The 19,042-nt window shown below is 47.9% G+C and overlaps 7 protein-coding genes across 7 annotated transcripts; 2 read left to right on the forward strand and 5 right to left on the reverse strand.

The window, feature by feature from the left end:
* Positions 1 to 236: 236 nt before the first annotated feature.
* On the forward strand, positions 237 to 2,493 carry I303_101978 (uncharacterized protein; the record flags this gene model as incomplete). The annotated part of the gene is made up of 3 exons (XM_018405238.1): positions 237 to 659; positions 854 to 937; positions 1,018 to 2,493. The coding sequence occupies 3 exons, from the start codon at positions 237 to 239 to the stop codon at positions 2,491 to 2,493; spliced, it is 1,983 nt and encodes a 660-aa protein (XP_018265519.1).
* A 457-nt stretch (positions 2,494 to 2,950) lies between these two features.
* I303_101979 (uncharacterized protein) lies at positions 2,951 to 4,706 on the reverse strand (the record flags this gene model as incomplete). Its single annotated transcript, XM_018405237.2, has 4 exons — positions 2,951 to 3,078; positions 3,148 to 3,312; positions 3,408 to 3,466; positions 3,766 to 4,706. The coding sequence occupies 4 exons, from the start codon at positions 4,704 to 4,706 to the stop codon at positions 2,951 to 2,953; spliced, it is 1,293 nt and encodes a 430-aa protein (XP_018265518.2).
* A 343-nt stretch (positions 4,707 to 5,049) lies between these two features.
* On the reverse strand, positions 5,050 to 7,276 carry I303_101980 (uncharacterized protein; the record flags this gene model as incomplete). The annotated part of the gene is made up of 8 exons (XM_065968452.1): positions 5,050 to 5,314; positions 5,388 to 5,654; positions 5,734 to 5,840; positions 5,899 to 6,086; positions 6,161 to 6,208; positions 6,305 to 6,972; positions 7,030 to 7,132; positions 7,189 to 7,276. The coding sequence occupies 8 exons, from the start codon at positions 7,274 to 7,276 to the stop codon at positions 5,050 to 5,052; spliced, it is 1,734 nt and encodes a 577-aa protein (XP_065824524.1).
* A 472-nt stretch (positions 7,277 to 7,748) lies between these two features.
* Positions 7,749 to 9,570, forward strand: I303_101981 (ribosome biogenesis protein YTM1; the record flags this gene model as incomplete). The annotated part of the gene is made up of 4 exons (XM_018405235.1): positions 7,749 to 8,161; positions 8,263 to 8,929; positions 9,058 to 9,166; positions 9,269 to 9,570. The coding sequence occupies 4 exons, from the start codon at positions 7,749 to 7,751 to the stop codon at positions 9,568 to 9,570; spliced, it is 1,491 nt and encodes a 496-aa protein (XP_018265516.1).
* A 523-nt stretch (positions 9,571 to 10,093) lies between these two features.
* I303_101982 (uncharacterized protein) lies at positions 10,094 to 11,391 on the reverse strand (the record flags this gene model as incomplete). The annotated part of the gene is made up of 3 exons (XM_018405234.1): positions 10,094 to 10,228; positions 10,581 to 11,223; positions 11,387 to 11,391. 3 exons carry the CDS (start codon positions 11,389 to 11,391, stop codon positions 10,094 to 10,096), a joined length of 783 nt encoding a protein of 260 aa, XP_018265515.1.
* Positions 11,392 to 11,995: 604 nt separating this feature from the next.
* Positions 11,996 to 14,877, reverse strand: I303_101983 (uncharacterized protein; the record flags this gene model as incomplete). The annotated part of the gene is made up of 8 exons (XM_018405233.1): positions 11,996 to 12,120; positions 12,217 to 12,274; positions 12,340 to 12,613; positions 12,759 to 13,072; positions 13,148 to 13,227; positions 13,296 to 13,481; positions 13,556 to 13,605; positions 13,787 to 14,877. 8 exons carry the CDS (start codon positions 14,875 to 14,877, stop codon positions 11,996 to 11,998), a joined length of 2,178 nt encoding a protein of 725 aa, XP_018265514.1.
* A 912-nt stretch (positions 14,878 to 15,789) lies between these two features.
* Positions 15,790 to 18,894, reverse strand: I303_101984 (uncharacterized protein; the record flags this gene model as incomplete). Its single annotated transcript, XM_065968453.1, has 9 exons — positions 15,790 to 16,008; positions 16,157 to 16,597; positions 16,687 to 16,778; positions 16,865 to 17,075; positions 17,146 to 17,311; positions 17,411 to 17,580; positions 17,786 to 18,406; positions 18,549 to 18,589; positions 18,705 to 18,894. 9 exons carry the CDS (start codon positions 18,892 to 18,894, stop codon positions 15,790 to 15,792), a joined length of 2,151 nt encoding a protein of 716 aa, XP_065824525.1.
* Positions 18,895 to 19,042: the final 148 nt, after the last annotated feature.

Raw genomic sequence — 19,042 nt, forward strand, 5'->3', positions numbered from 1 at the left:
AGGACCATGCGAGGAGGGTATACAGCGTTGATTGAGCTTTGATGCCTTCCTTTTCTTTCTTGCTTCTTGTTTCGGGTTCTCGTTCTCATTCGCGTTCCATCTCGCAGCATCGCTCTCGCTCGGATCTTCCGACTTCCTCTCACCTGGTCTTACCTAATCCCCTTCTTCATCTCATCCGCTCTACGTCACGCTCAAACTTCCCACTGCCCGGTCTTCCCGGGACATCCCAAGACACTATGTTGCCTCCGGAGGACGGCCAAAAGTTCTTCATTACCCCACCTATCATCTCAACTTCCTCTTATAGGCCTTATAACGGTCTCGGAACTCCCAAAATCGCTCGAGCGATCACCGGCGGAAGGAACTACGTCTCGTACAACGCGATTCCCGGTCCCTCTTCTCGAAATCCGACTTCAGGGTCAAATGTTTCCATACTTGAAAATAAGACCCCACTGGACTCAACACCCAGCAAGAAATTGGACACCTTGCCCTCCACCCTGTCAAGTGGGGATGATGAAGCGTCTCAAGAAGTGACACAGGAGTCAAGGGAATCTGTTGAGCGGAGTCGGAAGTGCCTTCGAAGTTACAGCTGTCGATACCGACATAAGGGCAAGACCGACACTTGTCATGCGCGATTGGCAAGCTATGAGAATCTACTCAAGGTTAGTTGTTCACCTGTGCTTTGACGCGATTGACTTTGCAAGAGGAAGGCGAAAGACATGCAAGCATGCATGCACGAGAATGCATGAAGGGATGCTCGATACATGCGAAGCTTCGCAAGGATCTACACTCTCGCATACATGCGTCGATGCATCGAAACACAAGCATACAAGCTAATGTTGAATGCGTTCTCCAGCATGTGGACATGCATCTAGAGCGGTCTTTCCCCAAGCATCACGATAACGAACACGAACATCAGGAAGAATTCCAAAGTATCAAGGTGAGTTGTGTCGAACATGCATGCATGTCATGTCTGACAGCGCCGAGGGCACATCAAGATTGATTTGTTTGATCCGATAGCTTGGGCGCCAATGTCGATGGGGATCATGTCGATATACCGCTCAGACCTTGCAAGATCTAAAGCATCATATTTATCATGATCATCTTCGGGGGGAATTGAAGTGTTTCTTCAAGGGATGTGATGAGAAAATCTATAGATCGGTACCCTACAACGGCTATACGACCACGAAAACGAAAACGAATGGGTATACGGATGACTCTGCGTTGCTGAGTACACGGAATGTTGTTATACAGCATGATGCAAAAGAACATCCCAAACCATGGCTCGAAGCGACCTTACGACCGACTTGCAAAAGTAGACTGTCTCCTACGAGACCTAAACCCCCTCCTATCGATACAAATCTGATCATACCGCCGTATATGCTCTCAACCCCTCCGATCTTACCCGCACCTACAGCAAGACCAAAGTCAGCAACACAACTGAAATCGGATGTATCATCCCGAAGCAAAAACGGTGACCAAGATCAAGCTCAAAATCAGAATCAGAATGAGAGTCAAAGCCAAAATGGCACTGACTCCAGGAATCAGTCGTCTTCTTCAACAACTAGACAACCCTCACCGTCGCCTGATCCACTCAGTCTTCTCCCGCTCCCACTACGGTTCCCGCCCGTCCCGGCATCCGCATTACCTCGGCATATTCTCCAGGAGAAAGAGGACGAAGCGGTGTCCCTCGGTAGATCTCCCTCGTCTTCTTCTTCCTCATTTTCAGGGCTAACAACGAGGACTCAAAATCACATCCCCAATTCCATTTCCCACTCAAAATCAAGCTCAAGCTCGAGCTCAAGCTCGAATGGAACTTCGGAAATGATGGATCTGATTTTACCTAATCGAAATGACGAAGAAATACCGTTCTGGCCCAAATGCGGCGAAGCGATATCATACGAATCCACAGGTACCTTCTCAGGCAGTATCTTCCCTTCTACTGTCCCCGAGGAAGACGATGAAGATAGTTGGGAGAGAGATAAAGCCGGTCAACTGATCATTCCTTCTTCCACCGAGAGGGATTATAAGCAATTGACCGTACGCAAGAGGGGTCCAGCGAGGAATGGGAAGATGGGCTTGGGAAGACCGAGATTGGGGGTGTCTGCTGATTATTTCGAAGAAAGGCGGAAGGATGCACTTAGGTTGGCGAAAAAGAAGGAGAAAAGAGAGCTAGGGGCAGAGGGAGGAGTGAAACGAAAGAGGTCGGTCGATGAGGATGGAGACGGGCGAGCAGGCAAAGAGAATGAGATGCCGGATCAAGGTCAAGTTGCGAGTGACGACGTCATGGTGATTGATGTGGATGGAAGGGCGGATTCAGCGCAGGGTCAAGACATAAAGGATAATAAGGGGATCTTCAGGAAGTTGCCCTTGGATACAATCAGAAATGCAGCTCTCCGATATTCTGCGAGGAAGAATAAGAGATCGATAGGCTATGAGGTGTGGAAGGAGGTCATCAGATTCGAAGGGGAAGGCAGGTACTTTGAGGAGTTATAATGCTGCGTGCGGTCAGATCAAGACCACCACACATATATCACTTCGGCCCATAGTCAGCATAACCGCTTGTAGCGTATATGACCCAGACTTTGTGGTATAGAGTATTAGGCATCAAGCATCGAACGCAATCACGGGATCACGCAATAGCATTGTAGCATAGTATATACATCATCAGATACCCTCGTGAACATCCCTTCGTCTTCGGACTTATTATTCTTCGTCTTCGTACTGTACTGCAATGTACATATCACGGATAGTCGTACAGTGGTAGGCATTGATGCGATCGCATCATGTCGTGTCAGGGCATGTCGTGTCGTTCGTTTTCGTTTGATTAATTGGTCTGTCAGACAGAGTCGTTCGACGCAATTTGTCGAGTGGAGCTGAATTGTGTCATGCTGTGTCGTATCATTTCGTCCATGTCATTGTATCATCCTTGTCATTCCCATTGTCAGAGTCATTAACGTTTCCGTTTAGGCGCTGCCGATCTGTGAGATCCATGGGTGTCGGTTGTAATTTGCGATGAACCAGATACTCGCCGGCGTGATTCTTCTCTTTGACGTTTCTTCTCTGCCCGTTTTTCCAATTCTACAGTCCACCGCAACTGATCAGCATTGTCACCTACAGTTGATCATCTGGGTTACTTGACCGACTTACCCGCTTTGGACTGATGAGGACGAGTGATAGCGTCTTTCTTGGGTAAGACCGTATCGTACAAATCCTCAAGAATTGAGGATTCTTTCTGCTGCGGGGTGGAAGTCGAGATCGACTTTGAAGAGGCGGCTGGTGTTGGATGAAGGATGTTGAGACGATGAGTGAACACTGAGAACAATAAGATGCGACCAATTTTAGTCAAACAATTCCATCGTCACTTGACTTCTTCATCCTCGGTCAGATGCGCAGCAAAGGAGACTCACAATCTGCATCATCCGCTTTGTACATCGCCCTTAACCTGCTGTCTGCCCGCCTGACTAAGCTATTGATCACGAATGACAGCCGAGTCAGCTCGTGCCAGATACACCGTTGATTGCACCAGTACGATGCTGAATGAGAAGCAGAGGGGAAACTCGTGATGGGATGATGGCCACGTGAATCGTCAGGAGTAAGGTTATGAATTATGCTCTGCTGTACGACGATGGTTTGACAATGAACGGATGGAAGAAGAGAGGAGGGAGATCCGGGGATCGTTGTGAGAAATGCATGCGTAGCAGCGGAAAACGAGTGATGGAAGCAAGGATGCGAACAACAATGAGATCCCAGATGGACCGAACTCACGGTGTGAGATCCTTCTGCATACTCGCAGATCCCAGTACTCCGACCCAATCGATCGGCCCCATCTCTTTCCTCTTCCTACCAATATCAGACGGTCTCAAAATCGCCAGGTTCACCAACACCGTTCTAACCATTTCCGTACAGTTTCTGACCAAGTTTCTGGGTATGTTTTGTTCAATATCCATCTCTCCGAAATCAAAGGTCTCATCTACCATCACTTCGCTGGTATTCGGATCTGCGTCTGCGTCTGCGTTCGAGGCTGAAGTTGAGGCTGAAGCTGGATTCGAGCTGGAGCGAGAGTAAGGATGTTGTAGTTGATTATGCCGTATGTAAGAACCTATAAAAATCTTAATGCTTTCCTCTAAATCGTCAATCTCAGAACTGTAATTATCCAGCTCTGTAAGAGAGATGGGCCATCGCATTGATTCTCTGTCGATATCGGATCTGGACTTTTCGATTTTCCTACGTTTCCTCTTCAAGGTCGTTTGATTCGTCGAAACGCCGGCATCGTTGCTGTGGTTGTGCATTTCGCTTTGATAGGAAGGGGTGAAGCTCAACCCATCTACTCTTTTGGGCTTCCTACGCAATTGCGCGCTATCTCGCTCGTTGTTCCCTTCAGTAACGATGTCATCCTCAACATCAACGTCAACGTCAATTTCGTCAACTAGAGCCTCCTGCACTCCATCTCCACCTTCACGAGCTTGAGTATGACGAGATTGTCGTGCTGTTCCACGAGATAATCGCCAAGAGAGATCATTCTTCTCGTGCGCCTCTATCTCCTCGAATATGTTACGGTAACTTGCGAACTCCTTGTTGAGTCTAGGCGGACCATCGTTTCGCGGTCGAGCGGTCGAGGTCGAGATTGATCCGGATGCAGAAGCAGAAGCGGGCGAGGTACCGCGAGAGACTGAATCTCGCGACGAGGAGACAGGAAAACTCGTCATGGTCGTGTTGAGCGAGCGAGGGAGGGCTTGAGTTTCGTCATATATGCATCAAGTCGAGGACAGTTTTGATATGAGCTCTGCGTAAAATTACAACGACAAGATGTTGTACTCAGTGAAGGACAGAAATGTCCAAATCAATGCGCGCTGCATGACTTTTAATTTTTTGCTTTTTGGTCATTTGGGCAAAACGATGGACTAACGTGGCGAATTTTGCCTTTCCATCATTATGAATAAATCGTTCATACGTATCATGGCACGGCTCAGTGAATTTGCAGGTATATGCTATGTACAACTATGACACGAAGCATGAGGTATCGATACAAAGGCCTAAAATACAGTGACACTACACTTCGAACCATTTCACCTTGCGTTGGGATTGTCCGTTAGCATCACGGGTCAATCCTTTCTCTTCCATCTGGTCCAGCTCATACTCATCCTCCTCAGATCCATCCAGTGAGCCATTTTCCGGGCCCGTCTCCTCAAAGCTTTTCCGCTCCTGTGCTCGATGTTCGGGAACAATCCCATATCTCAATTCTAGAGTCAATTCTCGCAATTTGTCAAAATGCTCAGGATTGTAATCGAAGAAATGTCCAGCTCGTCTATCGTGTCTACGCCACACCGAACACCGGCTTCCGATCAGCAATGATGAAGGATATATAATGCATGACGAGGCAAGCTCACCTGTGAGGTCTTCCCGCAGGCCAGAAAGCCCCAATAATTCCGATGACGGTTACACCTCTTCCTTCGCCAAAGAAGAGATTCTTGAGATTCTTGCGCCAACCAAGATCATATACGTTGATCTCCCTCGCCTGGTGTTTCAATCTCCGTCGTTCGTCGCGAGTGAGTAGATGGTCGGCTTTCCATTGAGCTTGTGTATTTTGAGGAACCTCATCCAGCAAGGCAGCGGGGTAGGCATGTGTGATGTTCTCCAGAGTCGTCTGATTGGACCTGCGAAGACAAAGGTCAGGATGTGCTATGGTGCTGACATTGCAAATAGGCAATGAGAAGATCGATGCCTCTGACTCACAAAGCTAGATACCAATGAAATACAACTAGACTCCCTACTGCAAGGCCCATGAAGCCGCCCATCACAGTGAGCATCATAAATATAGCGGGAGATATACCGAGCCCATCCTGCGATATGATCAAGTTCAGTAAGTTTCATCAAAGAGCGAATTGGATCATGACGTACAGTCCAGAGGTCATCGGCTGCAATAGCAGCAGTGTCCACTGATGTGCTATTCGCTTCCAGTTGAACGGGTCGATAGGGCATGGCGCCAGAGGGATCTTGAAAGAAGCGATACGACTCGTAGCCCGCTTGGAAAGTTGCGTAGAGTGCCAGAAGTAGCGCGTAGTTGATGAACAGGAAGAATGGCTTGTCTGCATTTTGGCAAGGTTATTAGAGAATGTAATATGTGTTTATGTAAGGATTGAAGAAGTCAAAGTCGACTCACAGTTATGGTATCCCACACAATTTCCTACCCATGGGCAATGGTGGTCCACTATACAAACCCACGGGTGTCAGCTTTTTATATAAACGAATGTTTCGAGACTCGTGTAGGAGTTGATCATTGTTTGACGACGTTGTTCTGACTCACTTCTCAATATACATTGTTCACAATGCCTACAATGATGGCATCTATCAGGTTTCCACCCCCGACATTTTTTACACCAGCGCGACTCCCCATTATTGCTTTTCGCCATCAAGCTTCTGCCCGCTCTTCCTGATCGTCCGTGCGTACCACTCACATCGTGTAGGGACGAGCTTGATTCGTGCTCGACACCATCGGCCTGTCTCTCGCTGCTTTGAAGGAGTCGCGTTTCTTCCAATACATCCCCTTCTTCTTCCCCTGCATCTAAGGCTGAAGCGGGTACGAAAGGACCTTTGGCGCTCAGCGGGAATGGCGAGTAGTCCGATTCGCTATCGTCGCTCGCACTCGGAGAAGGCTGAGCAGAAAGAGGTAGCGTGGGTCTGTGGGAAGGTAACGGTAATGGCGATGGTCGATCTTTGCCGATTCGGCTGTTGACCCATCGATCGTTTTTCAGGTATCGTAAGGGGACGTTATCGTCATCATCGTCTGCGTCGTTATTGTTGCTTTCTTGTGATTGATCAAAGATAGTCTGTCTAGGGTTGCTGGCACCCAGCTGGATACGTGATGATCGCAGGGGAGGCGCAAGTGTCTGATCAGGTTTTCCAGGAGATCTATTCGCGGTAGTCGCTAGTGAAATGAGCGTCAAGAGCAAAAGGGAGTTGTATATGATCACCCTGATATGAATAAGGTAAGCTGCGTTCGCATAGCGCTGACTCAGTTGCACCACTTACTGTTCAAGGAATCTACCAATCTCTCTCCTCTTGAGCAGTACTTCGCCAATCGTGATGAAGAGCGTGAACAAGAGCCACGTAGAGACGAGGATTACATAGCTGACTAGATGGACGTATCAGCTCTGCGATCACTTTGAGAACAGATGCTATGTGACTCACAGTAGTATGGCACTCTATTCAGAAATCTGTCCAGCCTACTCCGTCTGCTGCGTTTGCTTGCGCTCGAGTCGCCATATGTCTCTGGCATTTTATTCTATTTATTGTTGATTTGGCTGATGTATGCCCTAGCAGGTCTTTTTGCTATATCCCAAACATATTCGATCCCTCTACTTCAAGTTTTGAGGCTTTTTACGTCGCTCTCTGCGATGAGTCGGATGACCTTGCACTGTCGGCTCGCGGAGTGAAAGGGAGTTGTCTTGTACTCTCTTTTCTCGTCGACGCATCTGTCTCCTTTGCTCGTTTCATCGATAACTGACACAGCCCGACGGTGAAGCCAGGCGCGGAGTCCATCGAGTCAGCTTTCTCACGGTAGACCAGCATCCATACATCTCCAGCGGAAAAGTCGGTATACAACACAACCACGTGGTATATTTCTCGAACAGCTTGAAATTTCTGCAAAAATCATAGGTGGACGGATCTCAGCACATATTGACAACGATCAACAGCTCTTCTCGTCAATCATCAACAGGTCATATCCCAGCAAAACAAAGTCAGCAAACATGGCAGATATCAACATGAGTTCAGCTGGGGTCGGGAGTACCTCAGCCGCTGCCAATGCCACTGGGTCTACCGTTCAACTACCTATCAACCTATTCACTCGATCCACGAACGATGCTATCCCTCAATCAACATACCTCATACCCGCTTCGTGGCGTCGATTCCAGCTTTCTGAACTGATCAACAAGGTCCTCCAGAACAACTCGGATAATGGCAAGAAACCAGTCCCGTTTGAATTTCTGATTAATGGGGAAGTGCTTCGAGGTAGTTTGGAAAGTTGGAGTAAGAAGAACAGGGGAAACGACGAGGAGACTACGATAGATATTGAATATGTCAGAAGTACATTACCCCCTCAGGAAGTAGGCCGAGTAGAGGTCGAGGATTGGGTCAGTGGCTTAAGTCTTAGTAGAAAAGGGTGAGTAGTAGAATTGTGTCTATTGGACCGTATTAGAGCATCTAGCCCTGCTTATGAGCTAATTGATATCATATATTGTTTTTTTTTTTTTTCTTTCGAAGGTACATCCTCCTCTCATCATACCTGTCACACTTACAGATCCTCCCCTTATCCTCCGCATCAACTTCCTCAGCTCTATACACCCTTTCTCTACCTACATCGCTCGGAGCCACATCATGTACATGGGTATCTCCCCCTTCGCAGAACAATGACATCCTCTTAGCTGCAGGGGGTGTCGACCGACTAACTCACGTATACACCATACCGTCCTTATCCCCCGACACCGCCCAATCTTCCCCTCCAAGAGAGCTCTACACACTGCATGGTCACACACAGCCAGTATCGACGGTCATCGCTTCGGAAAGCGGGAAAGAAATCGTTTCCGGATCATGGGACGGTCTACTGAATCTATACGCCTTACCTTCGACCGAGCCGGACGAGCATCAGGTGGCTGCGGAACCCCTGAATTATTTGCCTGGACAAGGAAATAAGAAGAGGCGGAAGATGGAGAAAGAGAATCCACGAGAACCGATAGAGGGTCTACTGGATAATGATTCGACCGGGGAAGGAGGTTGGAGAAGGGTCCCTGATATAACTTTCAAGGGACATACAGGACGGATCGGAGGTGCGGTCTGGGACAAAGCGGATCAAGGAAAGATATGGTCAGCTGGATGGGATGGGTCGGTCAGAGGTTGGGATCTGAATTCGGGTATCAATTCGGTAGTCAGGGTGAGTACCCTAATCATGGCTTGACCATGGTATAGCATCTCGCCATCAAGATGTAAAATACTGGAGAAACCGAAAAGCTGATTGAGTTGTATGATCCGACCTGATATGCTCTGATTACCCGTCAATAGCAAGGACCATTCGATAAATCCGGCTTATGTATCGACCAATTCGCAGCCAACGGTACCTTAGCCACAGGAAATATGGACCGAACAATCTGTCTGTGGGACACAAGGCAGGGTGAGTCGAAAGCTGCTCTTAGCCGGGTCTTTTATCTGAAATGTAGTGTTTATGCGACGACAGCAAGCTGACATGCCTGGCTTTTGATATTGGGTGATATAGCAACATCCATGATCTCATTGACCCTTCAAACCACCTCTCCAATCCCATCAATCAAGACCCACCCAACATCAAGTTTCACCTTGGCATCCGCTACGTACGCCGGAACCGTCCAGATATGGGATATAAGGTCGCCCAAGAACTCGTTATTCTCAGTCTCCAACGCGAATAGAAAGGAAAGAAAGGTGACTAAGAATGGGAAAGTGCTTGGAGAGAGGTTATTGGCGCTCGACTGGGATGGAGAGGTTTTAGTTGCTGGAGGAGAGGACGGGGAGGTCGGTATATGGAATGCTGCGGGCGCGTAGATGGAGATTTTGCAGTAGACATATACTGATTTGGTGGATACTTCTTCAATGCAAGCAGACAGAAAGAAGGCTTTAGACTGGATGTGCAGGATGCCATGTACGGTTGAACTGGTGATGATAGCTACAATGTTCAAATTATGAGCTAAACTGTGATTTCGACAGTTTCACATGTTTTACCGGGAACGAGTTCGGTTATCATTTCGCTCGCATTTAATCCGTTCACTTGCTCATAAGACGCTGACCAGTCGTTACTACTCGTTGCATTCTGCGTTGAAGCATTCATCCTAAGATTTATTGACTACCTATGAGCACGCAGCTCATTAATCGTCTTCATACTAGGCACCTGTCACTCCCCCTTTTCCTTCTCGTGCGATCTGCCTCGTATGTATGTTATGCAAACAGTTCTCCTGACTTGATTGGCCTGACCAAGATACGCCAAGATACGCCATAATCAAGACACGACAAGGACAACATCTTCGAAAGATTGTGCTGACCTTTCCTTTCGTCTGATTGTGCGGTGGCTTTATTCCTGCTGTTTCGTAAAATCGACATTGGAATCCCAAGAAGTCCCTGTCAACCCATCCAAACTCCCCAACGGATGTTCTTCTCTCGCTGTTTCTAGTAATGTGGATAACGATTCATTTTGCGCTATTGCGGTCTGTCGGAATAAAATCAAACAAGCAAGGTATCAGCGGTGTTCCTCCAACTCTGTCCTCTTCCCTTCCCATCATTGTTCTCATCAATATCGAATGCCTCGATCTGTTCAAAAGCCCTCCAAAAAGATACTCAAACCGAAATGGCGAGAGTGAGAAGTGACGGCTTGCCGAGACTCTTCTCTTGCGGCGTGCGGAAAGATATATACGGATTTGGCGGAGGGAATGAAGGAAAAGGAAAGGACAAAAGCGAAGAACGACGTATTACTCAGGATCAGAGCAGATAATCGTGAGAACAACGACGCAGATGAACTGAGTCTGAACCGTATTTCAAGAAAATGTTATCAACTGACTCACCTTCAGACACCCCTGATAATCTTCCCAAAACCTACCGCAATTCCTCTGATACTCCTCCGCCTTGACCTGCGCCCTCGTCTTTCCTTTCATCTGCATCTCCTCTGTACCAGTAGACGAGCCTGGCTGCTGTACAGGCTCCGCCTCTGAACCCCCGAAATCATACCAATGATGCTCTCGTTCTCGTTCTCGTTCTTGTCCTTGTCCTCGGACTGGCGCCGCATTACCTTGTTCAGTCGAAGGTGAAGTCTCGGAGGACTTTGATCGTTTGCTTGGATGAGACTTCGTGAACAAGCTTCGAGAGGGGAAGGCGGATGCCCAAGAGGTAGCCAGTGAATTGGATTTACGTGCTTCACCATTGGACTTGGAGCTGGAACCGAAACAGGAATCGAGAGAGGAAGGGATAGGTACGTCTGAAGCTAAAGCGTCGGAAGTGACGGATGTATTTGGCGTATTTGAGCCATTCGAGTAGGATGATGGGGAAGAGAACGATGTGGAAGCATCAGAGGAAGAAGAGGAATTTGACGATATTGTATCGGCGCCTGCAGCTGCCGAAGCCAATGCAGGTTGGAGATATCCCTCGAACCACGCATTGAAACATGAGTCGTATTTATGTTTGAGGGGTGTACATTCCGGCGAAAGTGATCTATAAGTTCAGATGGATCGGAGTCAACTGGCAATCTCACTCGGGTTGATGAGAGAAAGCAGGAAGTGCAGAGGATCACGGTCAGAGAGATGATGGAGGACGAAGTCGGGATCTGTAGGGAGGGAATGAAGAAGAAGCCGAACTTGAATTCGACTTGACTCACTCCATGATGTATAATATACGTCTTTCCAGCTGATCAACGCTGCCTCCCGTGTTTCTAGTCTGCTTGTCCCGTGTAGCGCTCGTCGCAATTTCGTGATTCGGTATCTGAACCCAAGATGATATGGAGTCTCAGCTCGAAGCGTTATGTAAGAACATCGAATATGAAATAACCAAGTGAACAAGAGGAATTCTGAATTCCAAGCCCGAGTGGAGGGAGGATCCGCGGCAACGCAACCGCAATTCCTCAAAGTGAATTAACGCGGACGCCGAACCCGAAAGACGACGTTGTTCATCACTTCCTGTGAAATCACCTTCATACCGAAGGGATTTACACACTTGTCGAGTCTATCAGAAGGGCCATTGTCTTTCCATATCATCCCCAAGGATGCTTGTGCACTTCTCAGGATGGACAATTGTGTGCATTAGACAACGTCTATAAATATAATTAAGATATGAAATCATGTAAAGCTCCGTGTGCTGTACTTCAAAGCCGTCTATCGTGAATCCCAAAGCCATATTCGTAAATTCAAGCGCTACAAATGAGAGGATCTATCGTATAATCGTATAATCAAGAGTACTGAACCAGGAATCCAAGACGAGGATGGCCAACTTATATTTTCTGATTTGGGTTGTCGGCCTTCTGGTCAGATTTATTCCCGTCGATATTGGTTTCTGTCCCTTCTGGATTACTCTCCTCTTCATCGGGATATCTCGGACGCGTGGACTCGATGTCGTCTGATGCGAACGACCAAAATATCAGATATACATTTTTTCAAAAACTAAGATGAAATTGAAACCAAACAAAACAAGAGAAGCGATCGAAAGACTCACCCATGAATGACAGATATGCCCATTCGACAGCTTCGGCCGCCCAGTAGAAATCGCAGTGCTAGATTCAAGACATAAAACAGTCAGGAAGCTGATGGTATGTATTGGGTGTGATGTTTCGCTCACCTCGCTCTTATCCAACTTGGTCACCTTAATAACCTTCACATCCTTCTCCTTTCGCTCCATCCTCTCAATCAGAGGCTCCGCTAAGACCAGGTAATCCCGTCCTCCATGATATATCGATAAAGGCGGGAATCGACTATCGAACCATCTATCCAGCGAGTCGTCCAACGTGCATTTCCGGTCGGCGAATCCACCTTTGCCGCACCACCAGAAGATCGAAGCGGACGACACGGGCGTAGGGGTGAATCTGAACATTTTTGTTTTTCGTCGGCCCAGCCTGTTCATATATACATACGCCATCAGCCTTCCAGTCAATCACGACGGAAAAAACACCTCAAATAGTTCGTCTTGTCAGAGCACAAGGGACTGAGAGGGGATTGTAGAAACCAATCGAGCGGAGGCGAGTGGGTGCGAGTACTCACCAATTCGCATCCGTCCATCCAAACAAGAACGCGAACATAATATATCCCAACGCCGCAAACAACCTAGCCGGCGCATAATCGTACGCCCACCGCATGAGCGGTATGAAATCGAGCACGCCGAAGAAGCGTTTCCAAGTCGACCACTCCATTTTGTTGAGCGCCGTAAATGGGAATCCATGAGTAAGTGGTCCAGCATATACCGCAGGTGCAAGGGCTACAAAAACTGATAATTTCTTGCCTAAGGATGGGCACATGCCGAGGGACAGTGAAATGAAAGCGAGGCCGTTCCCTTGAGAATGACCTATGAAAGCGATCTAGACTCCGAGGTACCGAGCAGCTTGAGCGATCAGCACCTCAGTCAACTGTGTGATGATATCGAGACGACCCACCTTGTCGTATCCTGTCTCTTGGCAGACGTGCTCTACTAAGGCTGGTAAATCGTACATCGCCAATTCTCTGATTGTCCAATCTGTCCAGAGTAGCAGATCAGGATCAGCTGATGCCGCATGCCTTCGAAATTGGCGAGACATCACTCACCCCAGAACCTAGGATCGTTCCTGCTGAAGTTTCTATGACCCATATCAAAAATCCCTCGGGTGTTCCCCAGATAGACCTGATAACCACCATTCTTCGCCAGCCAGAAAGCCAGAGATCGGTCTTCAGATGTCACGAATGATCCGGAGGATTGGAACAGACCATGAAGGATGAGTACAGGGAAGCCGCCTAAGTGGTCCGCTTGCATAAGCGAAACTGCCTAATGCATTTGTCTCAAGAGGGACCACGGGACTGGGACTTACCTCTGCCATCTGATCGGGGTGTCGCTTTCGGATCGATGACTTTGTGCATTCTGCAAGTACAGATTGAATCATGTTTTGTGTTAGTGATCTATAGTCTGCCAGAAGGGCAAACTCGTGGATGACCAGGGTAGGAGGGGAGCACACATAAAAATGAACGAGGAGAAACCAAACAGGATCGGTATTCGAAGAATACTAGAGTAGAATCTTGAACTCAAGGGCTGGCTGACTCACTTCAAATAATACCCATCTTCCGTCTCGACAGTCTGATGCTCTATATCCATTCCAACCTGCTTGGCATAATCTTTTGGGTCCTTCGATATCTTCTTACCCTGCTTTTTCCAATACTTCTCATCGTCCCATGGGAACTGCTTCGGTTTCGTCGGCCATACCCATTTCGGCAGCGCTTTCGCTATTTCCGCAGAGAACGCCCAAAGCACTACGAAGACCAAGAAATACGTCGAGAGGATGATCGAGATCGTCTGATTGATAAATAAATTGATCTTCGCCCAGAAGCTCAGCGGTCTGTGGGGGATAGGCGAGTAAGTCGATAAACTCGGAGGGGGGAACGTAGGTCTTGTCAAATGTTGAGAAGGTGTCGTAGATCGATCTATGAATATTCTTCGTAATATTCCTCTGCCCGATCCTGTCGATCCCGTAGATGAGCTTCTCGATAAAGACGGTTTGAGACTACTCCCATTCCCATTTCCATTTCCATATACAGGTGTGGGCGCTAATAAAGGTGTATTCTCCTCTCTGGTATTCCATCCACTACTGCGACTCTGACTTTGGCTCTGATAGCCCATCCCGTCCTCGTCAATCTCGTACTCCGGAGTCTTAGCTTCGCTGGATCCTCGGACTGCCCGAGCCTGAGCGTGCGCTGTGATACCGTTGGGAAGACTCATGGCTGCTCGAGCGGGTGCATCTAACAATGTCGAAGGAGGCGCTCTAGTCAGATGTATAGGTGGCGGGCCCTGAGATGAATGCGAGCTGCCGGTAGTGGTGGTGGGAGATAAGTGTGAGGGATGGGTATTGTATGAAGAAGATTGTCCCCGTGTTGGTGAAAGGGGATCTTCTTTCCCTGATGATGGTAGATTGAAGTTGTGGTTAGGTGATGATGTAACGATGTATTTGGAGGGTATTAAAGACGGATCTCCGGTCAGAGGTGCGCCGTCGTGGGGTGATAAGGATTGTCGGACTTTTTCAGTTAATTCAGGTGAAGAGGAAGATGAAGATGTCGGAGGGGTATCGTTGTTGCTGCTATGGCTAGGCGAGATGATCGAGGTTGTGACTCCAAGTAGTTTGGAAGGTACCAATCCTGCCATCTAAGAAGAAGAGATCAAAAGATGACTTAGTGTGAATTGACTTGACTTGGGCGGAAATAAGCTTACTTTGGGATGAACAGGTCAGCTGACACAGCTCGTTGTGCACGAGTGGGAGTACGAGTACGTGGTCGAATTGAATCGCTTGTTTATTCGTGGTCGTAAGAAAGTTGAAGGGTGAGGTGATCGACCAAAGTCCTTTCTCTCTGGCCGTTTGTCGCCTTGGCCTCTCTTAGCTCGATAGCTTGTTTTTAGTCCCTTTACTAGTGCTCGGCTGTTTTTGTGCGGCTCTGATCAAGGTCACGGGTCGAACGATAGGGATAGAAACAGATTGTCAAAGGTTGAGTCCTTCTCGGTCCGCTTGTTTCACTTGCTGTGTAATTGAGATGTGACCAGGAGAATTGAATGGATATATGGATGGTGAATCGATTGATTGTTTATACCTTTATACCTTTTGCGATTGGCATCTTTCTTTTCATGGGAAAGCTGATAACCCTCAGCCTAAATCAACGACGATCCTGAATTCCTGAATTCCTGAATAACCGGTCATATCGTAACACCCCCGCACCAAGTGCGCTGATGAAACGTGTGAGGATAATGACGTTTTTTAAACAATTTTTGTTAGTGGGAATCAAAAACGTAATTAATATCCTCGTCAAAGAGATAACCAAGCAGGCAAATCGCAAGATAAGGTGAGGCAGGACAAGAGATCATCTTGATGCTGCTCCGCTCACAATCACAAATGGTTTGAATGACGTTTTGATCGTAATCTGCTTCAAGCTTATCTCTCGCAAGACGTCATGTCGTAGCATTGACCATTGATGATCACCCGTGTTCTATTCCTTCATATGCAAAATTACAGTAAAGAAGCAACAGAAGCAACACCAAAGGCGTTCGACTCGATCAGGCGATAAGTTAACCAAGCAATACCGAACAACCCATCTCCAACAAGATCTCTCTCCATGAACAAGCCTCATCATCTAATCCATCATCGATCCTCTTCCAGCATTCTTCAGCCACACTCTCCAAAACATCGATCTCATAACAACATTGTACTCTGAACCATCTCAGCACTTCTCTCGCTCGTTGTCGTTGGTGGGGGGATATAAGTGCTGTGATGGTGATAAGGAGGGACTGGCAGCGATTGCAAAAAGGAAAAAAAAAAAGAAAAAAGGGAATTGTGTCAGCTTCTTCAAATAATCATCTCTTGCAAATCCTTCTCATAAGAAACAAATCCTCTTCGCAGCACCTTTCTCTCGCCCCACCCTCCTTTCGAACTCACAAAATTCATCCATTCCACTTTATCTCCCACCTGACTGCAGATATCCAACACCGTATCCGCGCTTTTCTGAATCATCTCGTCCGTCCTAGGGACTTTCAACAGATCTCTGAGGATCAGAATCTGGAACGCGTGCCAGGTAGCCAGACTCCCATCTTTACTTCGTTTCCTCTGGATCGTCTGCGGGACATTAATAATCCACGAAGCCATATCGTTCCTCAATTCATGTATCCTGAATTTGAGACTCTCTCTCCACCGTTTCTTCTCTTCGAACCATGTAATAGCTATATTCGAGGCACCACTCCCCGAACGAGAGATCGGTATATCGCCTTCATAGTCGAAAAAGGACTGTCGTTCTAGGTCCTGCGATTCCCAAGTCAGGTTGATCACTCGGGTCATCAGGCGAGGTATGGAGCGATGCATCCCCCAAGTACTTTCGCATGACTTCAGAAATGGATGAAACCAGGTTGAATTGTTAGCAAAAATCACGCTCGATTATACTGTCGATGTTGAGTGGCATTACCACTACTCACATCTGGCTCGGACGGATCGGTGGGTGCTAACCGTTCCCACCAGGTTGACGAGTCCGTCAAGACGACCGTTGGATCGCCAGTCGATAGCGAGCCTGCCCAACCAAGTCAAAAAATGAATAAAAACTCATCGCGATAGCCCTTTCGATCAACTGTAAAAAGAAAAGAAAAGGTTACTTGCGACCAACATCACTGATGACCATCGTCTCGATCAAGCACCTCAATAATGGTGATACAGGTTTCTCAGGTACCGGTACAGGCAACATCGAAGATAACAGGTGGTCCGGATACGGGTTATCAGGAAACAACATCTGTTCGCATCCACCTCTTTTTCGTACGGCAAACAGACCCAGGCGGACGACTTCCCTCCAATGGGGATTCGCTCCGAGCACCTAGGTCGCACAAGTCGAGCATGAGCGTTTGCGACTTCGAGCCAAGAAGTAGTACTAAGGACCAGCTCACATCATCACAGTTCAGAATGACAGTCGCAGCGAAAAAAGCGTCCGAGATGACTTCCTCGTGTATATCCTTCGCTTGGCGGAGCAACTTGACTGCTTCCCATCGATACGCCAAACCCAGTTCCCGCGTTCGACCAGAAGACGAGGAAACCGATCCTCGAGCTTCAAGTCTACATTGCCATAGCCATAGAGTAGAGTCATTGCATTGGTCAATATCCGTGCTCTCAGATTTCCGGTCTTGGTGAATAGTCGCCAAGCAAGCGACTCACACAGATAGATGGATCGCCCCCATCGCTAACATCCCTTGCTTAAGCGCTTCCGAGCTCAACGGCGCCTCGCCCGTAGGGACCAGAAACAGCCGGGCGACATGCTCGACCCATGGGTTCGGTTCTTCCTCGACTACCAAGATGGACAGCGAGTATGTCAGGGCGTGGTGGAACTGGAGGAAGGGAGGGCGGCGAAGTGGGAAGGTGGCGAGGTGGGAAAATTGGGATTCAGGAAGAGTAAGCGATATTGTTCTTTCTCATGCTAAGTGGTTTTGGGATGACATCAAGAGATGTGTTTCATACCATTCGCGCAGGAATGGACGATGCATACATCTATCATGCATCCTGAACGAACACGCCTGAAACGGACGGACTCACACACCGTAAATCCTCTTCCACAGGGAACATCTTCTTCAGAAACTCCGGCGGATCCAGCGGACCCCCGAAGAACTGTCCCATTCGGGTATCTCTACATAGCGCCATGAGTAGTTCAACAGCGTCCATCTGCTGGACCGTATGCGTCGGGTGTGTCAGCCAAGCTGGTTGGCCAGTATTGGTGATCCCATTGTTATTGACTCCCGTCGTTATCGTTGAAATCACAGGTGAAGCAGTAGTTGAAGTTGAAGATGTCTTCAGCGTTGATAGTTGCGGTTGTTGTGTTTGAGTGTTTGGGTGTACAACGTTCATGTTGGTGCTTTGAGGAGTGAAAAATGGTGCGGACGGTGTAGAAATGGAAGTAAGAGCAGGTTGAGGAGCCAAATATGATTGTGCCATCGGATCAATCCTTTTCGATGGGTTATCATTACCAAAGCGATTGTCTTGGCCTTCTTCTTTGAAGTTGTTCAAATTCGAATCCAGATCCAGTGGTTCGCCTTGAGCATGAGCATGAGCTTGAGATGCAACTTGGGGCTTAAGTTGGGCAGAGGTCCTCTTATGCCGTTTAGCTAGTTTCTCAGCTACGATATTCGGATCGAAAGCTTTCTTCTCTGGATAGACGCACTGGGACATCCCGTTAGTCGACTCAATATAATATACAAATTGCAAGCCGTGGAAGGAGAGAATGGAAGAGCAGCCGATTGAATCAGACACAAAACAGAGAGGGCAGCCGGATGCCAGTGCCAGAAAGAGAGACTAGACTCACTTCGGCGCCGTAATTTACACATCGTTTACATTCCGGCTTCTCTGCGGAATCACATTGTGAACAATTGCGGATCAGTAGAACACTCTTCCTACTGACATGAGACGCTGAGGATTGACCATCTGCCATTAATCAATATATCAATCAAAGCGGACTCACCCAAATCGCATTTGAGCCGCCTACTTCGACATACCAAACACCCATTCCTTGATCTCGTAGCTTTCGATTTGGGCTCACTCTTACTTCTCTCTGCACCTTTGCCGGCGTCGTTTACCGTGTCTTTCGGGGTTGAGGACGATGATGGAGATTGTGGTGATTGAGTAGGTTGATTTGATCTTATCGCAGGCATCTTGCTTCCCCCCCTTGTTCCCTTTTTGCCTTTTTGCCTTTTGCCTTCGGACCCGTCTGTGTATCCTATGGACGGTAATCACTTGTGGTCTCAGGGTTGGGTTGGCCTCTGCTAAATTATCCGAGTGAGTGACCGAGCAAGCAAGCGC

The sequence above is a fragment of the Kwoniella dejecticola genome, chromosome 2 (assembly GCF_000512565.2).
Source record: "Kwoniella dejecticola CBS 10117 chromosome 2, complete sequence".
NCBI classification, from domain to species: Eukaryota; Fungi; Basidiomycota; class Tremellomycetes; order Tremellales; family Cryptococcaceae; genus Kwoniella; species Kwoniella dejecticola.